This window comes from Phaethon lepturus, unplaced genomic scaffold (assembly GCF_000687285.1).
Source record: "Phaethon lepturus isolate BGI_N335 unplaced genomic scaffold, ASM68728v1 scaffold17325, whole genome shotgun sequence".
In the NCBI taxonomy this organism is placed as follows: Eukaryota; Metazoa; Chordata; class Aves; order Phaethontiformes; family Phaethontidae; genus Phaethon; species Phaethon lepturus.
In genome coordinates, this window is record NW_010542860.1 from 393 (window position 1) to 12,404 (window position 12,012).

Sequence of the window (12,012 nt, forward strand, 5' to 3'; positions counted from 1 at the left end):
TAGAGGGAATGCTCAGCCTCATGGTGTGGAGGGCTGCCCACTCGTAGTGGGGTAGGAGAAGAAAACAGCAGCCAGTTCTTACTGTCATCAACTCCTTTCTCTTCCTCACTTCACAACAAACAAAAAGGTGTGCCCTGTGCTTGAGAGGATTGGGTGCTGCTTGTCGTTGCTTTGGCCTTCTGCTGTGCTAGTTCCTTCAGATCTGCCGCTGTAGCTGTTCCTGTATTCATGTCCATCCAAGCATGCTGGGGTAACATGAGTACCTCTACTTACCGTTTGTCAGATGATATCAATGTTCAGAAAACTAAGTTAGGAAATGCTGCTAACAAGGCAGTTCTGAGGAAGTGGTAGTCACTTGGCTGAGCTTGGGATGACTCACAGGCAAGTCCTGAGTCCTTCCTGCCCCAGAACCTCGTTTGGGGAAGGTGGTGGAACCTTCTGGGTGTCCTGTATGTCGCCGCTCTGCATAGCGTATGAATGTAAACACAGGGAGTTAAAAGGTCAGTCATCTATCTTAAACAGTTTCTTTGCACAGCACAGATATGAGCTGTCTATCAAAATCCTATGCTTGTTACAGTGGAGAGCATAGACACTCTATAACCTCTGCTTGTGAGCAAGTCTAGATATTCAGCTTTGCCTCTTGTTAATGCTGCAGTCACTATGTCAATAAAAGCAGAGGAAAACACTCCCTTTCCTCCCTCACAGCTGTGCAGTTATTCCGTCTTCAGCTGTAACTTTATAATCAGAGCTTAAAATTTTAAAGGCCTGAAGAGTAAAATATAAGCAAAAGATTTTCTTGCTTTTTTAGGGAGTAACTGATGATGAGACAGATGCCCTCAGCATTTCTTCCCCCCCCTATTAAAAGATATACAAATGAATTATTTCTATCCAGACATGTGGGGTCTTTCTCAGCTTTGGCCATTAATTGCTGTAGAAGATTCTGCATCTGAAGCAAATTTTTTGTTACTTGTTCAATTTGTACTTACTGTCCACAGCATACCTGGTAAAATAATCCCCAGAAGTTTGTACAAGTTATTTATAAATAAGTTCCTATCAATCTTAGAACTCTTTTCTCAGGTGCAGTATGGTTTGCTGAAGGGTAGCATAAGGGTGGCATAATAAATATAATTGTTTAGTTGTCAGGCACCTAAGCCCTTGTGGTTTTATTTTGGATAACCCCATTGTATTCTAGGTGACAGATTTCAAACGCCTACTGTTTGAAGTACTTATTTTGTTTTAAGAAAAATTTTTAAGACATCAGAAGATGATGCAGTTTGCATTGATGAGGCAGGAAAGAATAGCCAATAGGAGTCTTAAGTATTCATTAGCAGCTATTTCTTACTCCAGAAAAAGAGATTACTTGCTGTGACCCAAGTTATTGTTATACTTGGTATTTTCTCTTTTGTGTGCCTGACCTTTTTGTCATCAATTTAACATGTTCTTCAATGACTGAATTTTGGATAATGGCTATTTTTAAAAATAAAACTAAGGAAATTCAGATTAACTTGTTTACAAGCAAATTTGTTAGGGCATGGACTGAATCTGCAGTATTCTGACATGAACCCAATCTGATCCATTGCTAAAGACAGACATTTATTAATATACCTGGGAAGAGGCAGGGTGAATGACTGGAGCTGGCTTCTGATATATGAAGTGAAATATGTGAAACTAATGAACTGCAATAATCAGGTCACACATAATGTAGCTGGTTCTCCCTCAGCATGGGTTTTATTATGGGCAGGGATATTTATTAAGATGAGTTTCTGCAGTTTTGTCTGAGTAACTCTACTAAGTTACAGTTAATGGATAATGACTGTAAAAACCCAACAGCTAGAAGTAATTAGAAAATGTCGTGGTATAGTCATTCTGCATTTCCTTTGCACTAGCTTTTACAGACGCGGGAGACCTGAGGCCAACTTTCCTAGAGAACGAGACCCAGTTGGTTCTCATCTTTGCTCTGAGTGATTTGTCAATGTCATCTAGAATATGTCAAAGCCAAGAATTGTACTTCAGTCTCCCTGATCATAGCAGTGTCTTAACCGTGAGGTCCTTTACCTACTCAGAGCAGGCTGCCTTAAGCACATAATGCACCTAGCAGCCATTTTTACATGCCAATTTTCCTGTCTTGGGATTAACTGAAGGCATGATACTTGTGTGGTGTTTGAGGAAGAGGTGCCAGTGCAGAGAACAGATCTGAAAATAACTCTCCTCTTAAGGAAAGCGGTGGTAGTTATACTTCTGTTTTTGTTAACCGATATGCTACTAGTTTGGGGGTGTATGACTGTCAGCTTCCAAGATGACTCTATATTTAGAGTCTAGATGTACAGACCTTGATCTTCCTCTCCATGTAGCAGTGTCTTGATATTACTTGCATTCTGTTCTTCTGAATGTTTAACATGATCTGCTCGCATGTAATTTTATACCTCTGGCTAGAATTGTGTGTGCTATAGAGGTAACAGACTTTTGAAATTAATTCAGTCTTGAGTATGTGAATTTATAACATATATTTAATAGGATAGATTGGAATTGGGAAGCAACAGTGGCCCTTGGATGTTGCAGTTCAGGTGGCAAATCATAAGGTCCTCTCACTGGACTAATCAGATGAATAAAAGATTTTGGGCTTATATGGGGAGAGTAGTATTGCTAAGAAGCTACAAGTGTTAAATGACCTTTATGAAGTAAATGTGTTCCCCCTTGATCATCTCCTGGCATAAATGCTCTAGAAGAGGAAAGTGATGGAATACTTTGACTACCTGCAGTTCCTCATGGGGATTCTTACAGAAAAGTGTTCAGACAGGTGAAATTTCACAATATCAAGAAAATTTTAAGTAGGAAAAATTGGAAATTTATGGAAGCTTATGATGTGTTGGCTTTCTGTCACTTTTCTAAAAAACTGAAGGCTGCAGAAGAATAGCCTTGTCTCTAGCTGGGGTGTAAAAGTGTGGAGTTTTAACTGTCAGATCCTAATTGTTACCTGGAGACAAACAGCAACGGAGCTTTAGCATACCTTGAAAATTTGGATCGGCGTGGGAGTCACAAGATACCACATCTTTCATGACAGTGTTCTGACAAGGCTCTGGACTTGGCTTGCTTAATTATGGCTTGTTACTTGCTATGATAAATATGTCCTCTCCTGCATTTGTGACCAACTCATATGGGCTTTACAATAGTGGTGTGTCAATGCTAAAATAAGATTCTTGCTGAGCATTTGGCTGTGGAGAGGTTGATAGTGAGTACAGTAGCTAACTTCTGCTGGATAATGGATTTTTACTTTTGGCTTTCAGATCTTGTGTGGGTGACTGTGTTGGCACAGAATGCCCAGTGTGCCACGTGCCAGCCTGGGTGCAAGATGCACAGATAAACCGGCAACTAGATAACATGATTCAGCTTTGCAGCAAACTGCGGCATCTACTGGGTGCGGACACCTCAGGTAAGAGCAAACCTGTGTTTCTGACAGCCATTGAATCCAGACCGCTCTGTTTTATTTCACTTCATGGGCTTTATAGAGGGTGAGCAGTGCAGCCCTGTTTAAGATTCTGAAAGGCTGTTCTGAATCATGTTTGGAAAATTTGATTTGAAGAGAACTGTCTGTATGGATTGCTTGTTCTTTGAAACTGTTTTACTAAGAAATCTGCATGAACGGGTTAGTCCATAATTCATTAGAATCTGTCTTCCAAAATTAGATGAAAGTGGGATATATTCCCAAGTCACGTGGCAGTTAGTTGCACAAACCAGGGGCACAAGATGTCATATCTTGTGCTCTTAGGGGAGCACAAATGTGTAATATTCTGCAGTGTACGCTTCTTCAGGGGGGGCGGCTGTTAAAGAATTATGCATATATTCCCTTGCCTCTTGTGTATTTGTGCACTGAGGTGTGCATGCTGTGCCAGTAACTTTCAGTTTAGGGTTTTTGCATGCAGAAAAATTTGTGTTCCTTGCCTGAAGGGGGAAGGAGGCAAGTCTTACCTCATTCATTTTTGGGTCCCTAACGGTCAGCTAGTTTGCTACAATGGAATTTTGTCACAGCTGGCTATGCTAGAAGACTGCAGAGATCATATTCTGGGAACTCATCTCTCTATCAAATTTTAGGCTGATTGTCAAAGTAGGAAAAAATGAAGTGAAATGAGTGTAGGTGAGTGTATGTCTCTTCTGCAAGCCCAGAGAGGAGCATTTTATGTAATACCAAGTTTTAGAAACCATTCATTTAGCTGTCAAATAAAGAAAAGGTAATTCTTCCTTCATTGTTGCTTCCTAATATGTTTGTCTAAATTAAAGATTCTTTTTCTAAGTCTAATCCCATTGGCATCTTCATGTTCATTTATGGGGTAGCTCTTTATTGACATCAAAATACATTGAAGTGAGGAAGCCTATGTCCCACTGCACAGGAATACATTTCATGTGGATACAAAATCCTATGGTGATTAAATCTTCTCAAACATAGAAAATTTAGATGATGATTTAAATAGCATTTCAGGGAAATGTTTTGAGTGGTGAAGGCTTTTAAAAACATAGTTGGAGGAGAATCTCTGAGAGGAGCTATTTGTGATGCTATAAAGCATTTAAAATACAGTATGATAGTATCAATACTGCTTGGATGTTTTGGAGAACTTTTACAGATAGATTAGCTTTTACAAATTGATCTGTTTCACTTGTACTAGAAGTTGAATAATACATTTAATCCCATAGTTCCCCTAAAATAAGGCTTGCATGGTTTGGCTAAACCACAGAACAGAGTGAGGTTCTTTTTATCGTTCCTTGTTCTAACTTAAAAGCAGATACAATTGAAGTTTACAAGACCATTTTATTTGGAGCTAAATTTATGAATCGATGTGGGAGATTACTTTCTATCACTTGTAGTCTTTGCCCTGTACTAAAGATTAATGGCCTCTTGGATGTTTCATACTGAGGTTAAGGAAGAAACCTCCTGAGCTGGTGATAGTTCACTGTCAGGAATGCTTTGGATACGTAAGTAGATAAGCACACTTCTAACAGCCAATTATGTGTTGTACTATGGCAAATCACAGAATGCGTGAGCTTTAAAGATTCTGAGAGCAAATTCTTTAGGATGTTTTGTCACTCATCTCTGGCAAATCTCTCATCTCCCAGAGTTGTATGTCCTGAACATAATGTATGCAAAGTGAAATGTGTTTTGAGTTTGGAGAATCAGGGCCTCCCTTGTTAAGGAGTTGCTTTCGTGTTCTTACGGCACTGTACTTCTGCCACGTTTCTGTCAACGATAGTTTCTTTTTTGTTAGAAGGTCAAAAATTGTATTTTATGTTCCAGTAAAGGAGACAGACTGAAAAAATCTTTCTATGAAGAAAAGGAAGAGAAGCAGTTGCAAAATTAATTGTTCTATATATTTGTTTTATGTGCCTTTTGCATATTTGCTTTATATGCCTTGTTTTGGGACACTTGTGGCTTGTCTCAAGGCTTCTATTTGAGATCCTTGTTGACACTGAAGTTTTTAATGCAAATGCATCACCCTACCCATTTTTTTAATCTACGACAGACCTAGCGAATGCAGTAAGTTGTGTATTGTCTTTAGAAACACACAGAACTACTGTGACTGAAAAGGATAGGGTTAAGCTTGTGTGTTGAATATTTCAAGTATAAAAATCCCTGTACCCCCAGGTTCCACAGTTGATACGTACTTTGTAGTCCACTGGGATAAGAATAGCTTTTTGCCAAACTGTGTGTGTTCTAAGAAGCAGCAGCAAGTAATTCAGGAAAGACTGCACAAAACAGCTAATACTTCCCTTTAATTTAAAAGGGAAGCACAGCAAATGACACCACAGAATAATACTTGGGTGACTAAGGGGAATTGGCAAACAATGAATCTGAAACTGGCTAGAAAATGCAAACTATAGGTAGCAAATGCTGAGTCTCAAAATTAATTCACTTTTTAGAGATGTTATATCCCTAGTTGGTGGCAAGGTGAGGGGAGCTGTCTGACCTTTTCACTGCCTAGTGTTGTACCTTTACAAGGGTAATGGGAAGCTCTCTGGCTGGCAGGCTTCATAGATGGGATGTCTGCACCTCCAAATCTTTAGCAAAGTCCAAGACATCTTGAGAACTGGAGTTGATGGGATGACTGGCTTCATAGGTGAGTAATTAGTGAGAACTTGTTGAATCATGGACATAGTATACTAGACATGAAGAAGGTTGATTTACAGTAATGATTTTGAAAGTGAATTTCTAAGTACTTCAGCAGATTTTTCTGTGTGATCCTCTTTAAAAAGAAGAAACTGTTGTAAATTTTCACAATGCAACCATTTATAGATGATTTTACCTTATTCTTTGTAACATAATCAGCTTTACTCTAACAGTCAAACAGAAAGCCTTCCTTCCCTGTTCTCGTACAGAGCTAGACCTTGCAGGTGTTGGTCAAAGCTTCTTAAGCTCATGTTGATGCTGGTGGACAGTGGGAGAGAGATTGCCTTTTGATTAGCCTTTATAGTATCATAATTTAGTGCCACATTTACTGATGTGGAGGGAAAGACGTTGAACTCCTGTTGTAACAGATTACCTTGCATTTCATGTGTACTCTGACATTTTTCATAATAGCTAAAGATGAGTTTTTGAATAGCTGGAATTTCTCTCTTTTTCCCCGTGTTGAATACTTAACTTGCAAAATAATCATGTTTCACTGAAGGCACTAATGTTGCACAGATGGTACCAAAGCACTTCCCTTTGATTTTTAATAAGGGACTAGTTTGTCAAAGAGATTTCTCAACTTCTGTTCTGAAACCCATAATAGAGAATAATTTGAAAGGCACACAATGTGCATCATTATATTCCTTTGATGCAGATTAATGATAGCTAAACCATGTTTTCTAATTGCTCCTTTTTTTCCTGCTGCAGCCTGCTATTGCACTACAGCAGAACTCTAGTTGCAAGGCACTGTGTAGCTCCTAATGTTTTTGTCTCAACCCTTTTAACACTTAAGAAATTCAACTCTTATTAGATGTCAGCATTAAGAAATCTGTGCTTATTATGGGCAAGTAAGTGTAATTTAGAAAGAATTCAGTTAATATATTGTGTATATGAATGTTATGTTTAATAGGTAATGGAGAATAAATCTACTGCATTTATTATAGGCTGATTCTAATACTGTTATTGTGGATAGTCTTTACACTATTGCAGGTGCTTAAAATCTAGAATTAGTAAGGCATGCTTTACTGATTTACCTTGTCTCAATGCATCTCAAAATTTTGTGAGGATAATTTTTATGTATTAAAGACAATTAAATCTTAATCATATATAGTGATTTTTTTCATCCCTGTTGAGACATGAGCTCTGGCTTCCAACTTGGAGACAGCAAAGAATTCCTTTGGATTGATTTTTCTATGAGCAGTTTTCTCTGAAGGTAGTTTAACTGAATGCACTTAGCTACCAGATAATACCATCTTTATATAAATTAGTATTTACATATTAAACCATAAGAACTTCCTTTCAGTTTCTTAGCACTGTGTCTCTTCTCTCTCCCTCTCACGCCTCTGGAGGATCAGAGGATTAGATTTTCAGGGAGGGTAGGTTGGCCATTTGTACTTATTACTTCTACTCCCTACCTTGTACACTCTGGAAATGGAGGAAACGGGCAGCAGAGTCTAAGAATAATGTTTCTTTGCAGATGCTACGCAGAACTGTTCGGGTAAAGTTGTTAGCTGCATAGTAATCTGAAAGGTGGAGTTATTGAAGAATGGCTGAGACAACATACACCCTGGGAGAAATTGCAGTTATTTACCCCAGTAAGCTTTGGAGAGAGACCCTGGGCGTGCGTGGCTGGCCTCTCAACGTGAGGGATCTCTTTCGCCGTATGTGTGGCCTTTTAATCGTGCTCCACAAGTGCCTTCCTATTCTAAAACATGCAACGTATTCTTTTACACTTGAAGTAGTTGCATGTGAGGAAAAATAACCCTGGGAAAGTATGTATTTGGTGTATTTTCAGCAGGCTTTTAATAACCTGACTAGTAAGTCCCTGCTGAGCAACCAGTAATGAACAGATCAGTTTAAGAACCCTTGTGGTTGATTTTTTTTTCCAAGCTTTCTTGCTGCCAGAAGTGGTATATACGTAGCTTCCAGTGTAAATACTTAATTGTGTTATGCTGCTTTAGATCCTGCTTCTGAAGGACAGTGCCTTTGATTGAATTTGTCACTTGGACTTTAAAGTCTTACAGTGCTATACACATCAAAAAGAATTCTGGCCATCACAAAACTGTTGCACAAATTACTTTTGCAAGCTGATTTTATTCTTGCTCTTTACTTGAGGATGACTGATAGTTCTAGCAAGGTAAATATTTTAGAAGGAAATCTGTTAGTTGTGTAAACAGTGAAGGCAAGACAAGTAAATAGTAACTGTGCTTTGTATTTTGCATCTGTTTGCAATCAAGATCTTCCTTTTTTAGATGTTATTGTCAGAGTGAAATTGTATGTGATATCTTTCTGAAGGCTAGCTAGTTATGAGATTTCAATCTCAATTTCAGGGCTTTTTCTCCTGTTTGCACCAAGCCCAGCCCTACAGGAAATCCAAATAGCTGGAGTTCTGTGTTTGATGATTATCTTTAGATACCTAAATGATTGATTAGCTAGCCTCAAGCTCTATTCTTAAAGACACATTTGGTCTGGTGCTTTACTTATTCCTTTAGTTAAATCTAATATCTAGCATATTTTAATTCAAGTGTTAAGTAGGGTAGTTTAAGATTGAGGAAACATTTAACCTTGAAATACTGCTTTAAAAGAAAACTGCTAGTGTCTATTTTGGTGTTGAATTACTAGTTCTGTTCTAAGTGAAATGTCAAACTTTTTTTTTGTGGCTAAGGGATTGGGACTAGTTTGTCTGCTGTCTTGAGTTTGTCACAGGTTGCTGTGGAAAACAACAGGCTGTAGTTACTAATACCGAAAGTAGAAGAGAAGGTGTGGAGAAGACAAATTAGCTCTAGAAAGTTAATGCAGCGAAGTGAAAGTAACACATTGTTGCAGTGAGTGTCTGTCTTTCACTTTTAATAATTGAGACTTGGTATAGTTTACTTCAAGAATGTTTAAAAAAACCCCCACACTGCTCTTGGTCTTAGTTCTGTTTAATAACAATAATAATAGTAATAACACTTGCCTCACTATGCAAAATTAATATTGTTCTTGTGATTGATTGCCATAAATCACTAGACTTTTGTGAATTGTAGTTTAGCCTCCGAGGTTGGAGGCAACAGAAAGAATGAGTTGTGTGTTTACTTTAGAGGACTTGTCCAAATAACCTAAAATAACTCAGATTTCCAAGAAGGAATCAGTAAAAAAAACCTGTTAATAGTTCTTTTGCACTGAAAGAGTTGTTAAATTAAATTAGTGTCTAACTTAGAGGTTACTTTATGCTCCTTAACTTATTCTTAGAGCCATTGAGGACACTATTTATAATCCTTGTTCTCAACTGTTATTTCATGCACTGGGAGTGCAGGATATTCCTCCATCATCTGGGTTATTGATTTGTGATATGCTGTATGATATGATTTATGCTTCATTGCATATTTTTAGAGAAATGCTTGAGATCATTGAAATGTGTAGCTTCCTTGGAATTATTTACTACCAAGGGGTAAAGGGTCAAATGACAGGACACAATTGCTTCCAGATATTCTGCATATTCCTCTGATTCATCTGCTATATCTGTGGAATCAGTTAAAATTTCCCAGGAATGTTCAACATTATAATAAGGATGTTATTTTTGCTTGCTTGCAGCTACTCTTCCTGTTTGTCTTCAGGTGAACTGTAATATCTTTTTAGAAAGCTGTTTCTGTGCTCTTTTGTATATGCACGGACTACTTTGTTAAACCTGTTTTGAAGGCAAACTCAGTGTCCTCTCTATAATCTGGTCAGAAATCTGTGCACATGCTGCACTGTGGACCCAGATGATTGAGGGAGATGATTTCTCTACCAGGGTGCTCACTTAGCTAGTGGATAGCTTTAGCTGCCATGGTGTCCCTGAACTCGAGAGGGGTGTGTGACCTTGCCAGTTTTTCTAAAGCCATTACATGTGTCCCTTCAGAAGAAATGAAGGCACTTATAGGTTGTATTTAGTAACACTTCATCAGTTTCTACAGTTGTTACTCTGATCTTTTTTCTTTGTGATTCTCTACTGAAGAGTACTCTATATATTATTTTTCCTTTTCCCTGATGCACTTAGAGTCAACAGAAGATAAGTCTGCACCAGCTGACTCAGACTTTGGACAAAAGAATAAGAAGGAACAGATTAAAATGTGGTTCAGCCCAAGAAGTAGGAAGATTCGATGCGTCCTGAACAAGAGTCAGCCCAAGACGAAAAGTGGTGACCTTTGTCAAGACACATCTTCAATTTATGATTTCTTTCCTTCCCCTCCTCATGAAAAGCCCTCCAAACCAGCAAAAAAGCCAACACAGAGGCAGAGTAAGAAGATGAAGAAGAAACGTCTAGCAGACATTAACAAAGCGTGGAGCTTAGACAATCCTGAGCAGAAAGGAGGAGTTGAGAAGACTCCAAAGGAAAAATGTGTGACCATCTGCAGTCAACCGGTAGTCCTGTGCACTGTGGAACCAAATAGCCCTGAAGAGACACTTCAGTAGGAGTCTGTAAAGGAAGCGGACTCCAGCAAAAATACAGAAAATGTAGAACTGTCACCACAGGTAAACTCATCAGAGAAGAAAGATTACAGTGAGGTTGCGTGCCCTGCACAAGTCAGCAAGGAAAAAAATTGCGCTACAGAGACATCCTTGTCAGTAGAAGAGGAAACTACACCTTTAAAACGTGGAAGGGAGCAATCCAGACTTCCAGTTACTTCTCAGTCTAAAAGACCAAGAACTGAGAGGAGCATTAGTGGCAAGTCAGGCAGGCAGGCAGATTGCTTAGAGGAGTTACCTCAGGGTTGCCCCATCTCCCCAGCGACTGAACACGAGACACCAGTTCGGATTTCTTCCTCTGTATCAAAACTCACTGACACTGTAATGAAGACCAGAAGCTCTGCAGTCTTTCAAGCAATAAATAGTCCTTCACTTTCAAAATCTCCCTCTACCCCAACTACTTCTAAGACTTGTAATCAAGCAGGAATACCACATAGTCCTGTGTTGAAGTCCCCTGGTGGTAATCCAATTGCCAGAAGAAATTACAAAGGAGAGACTTTGCTCCATGTTGCTTCCATCAAGGTAGGACCATCATCTTTTAGTTCAACTTTAAGCAGGGGTTTAAAAAGACAAGTTGTGTTAAAAATATCCTGGAAAGCTGTTACTTCAGTATGTCCTATTTCTGGGGGGAAATTAATCTTGTGGTCTTTTTCATCTAGATTTACTGGGGACTTTCCAACCTGATTCTCTGATTTCATAAAGAAATTACTATTGCAATGATTAAAGATGGTTATCCTTGCGAAACTCAGTGTACTATGGTGTCAGTTATACCTATGAGTTCTAGGAAGTGATAAGCATTCAAATGTTTTGGTCTTATGTGCCAGAAAGCTGTCCCTAATTTGTCATAAGGAGTTTAGTTAGGTATTTCAGATCTCACTGGCTGATCTTCATCAGTTTAACTTGACCTGGTAACTCAACCAGGACAAGATCTGAATTACCTACATAAAGATAATTCTATGCAACCTTAATTGAGGTGAACGACTTCGTAATTTTTGAGATCCTCCCTCTGATTTAAGTGTTGGCTCAAGAGGAAAGAAATGCCACACACTGGGATTCCCATGCTGAGCCCTATCCTCTGAGCATGCTGTCCTCACAGATAGTGGAGAAGGAAGAATTAGGAGAGAGTTGGGAAGTTCTCAGGAGACTTCACTTTGATGTAGGCTCAATGTTACTCTCAGAATGACAGCTGTCACTCATTTTGCTGTTATCTTAGCCAGTTCCTGCTGTGGTAGAACTTCATGGCTTTGCTCTTTGCAAGGGCTGACCTTCCCTATTACTATGTAAAATCTCCATGCAGCTGGGGTGAGTTGAATGCGTAGTCAGACTCATCAGATGCACTAACTCTCTTCTGAGAGGTCACTTCAAAGAGT

The 12,012-nt window shown here is 38.9% G+C and overlaps 1 protein-coding gene across 1 annotated transcript in view; it reads left to right on the plus strand.

Moving 5' to 3' along the window:
- The window catches only part of BARD1 (BRCA1 associated RING domain 1), a gene marked incomplete at its 5' end in the record, with an annotated part of 49,780 nt that overhangs the window by 335 nt on the left and 37,433 nt on the right, over nt 1–12,012 (plus strand). Inside the window, 3 exons of the mRNA XM_010288179.1 lie at nt 3,285–3,430; nt 10,173–10,584; nt 11,119–11,164. Coding sequence (XP_010286481.1) covers nt 3,285–3,430; nt 10,173–10,584; nt 11,119–11,164 — 604 coding nt within the window. The remainder of the gene's footprint in view (nt 1–3,284; nt 3,431–10,172; nt 10,585–11,118; nt 11,165–12,012) is intronic.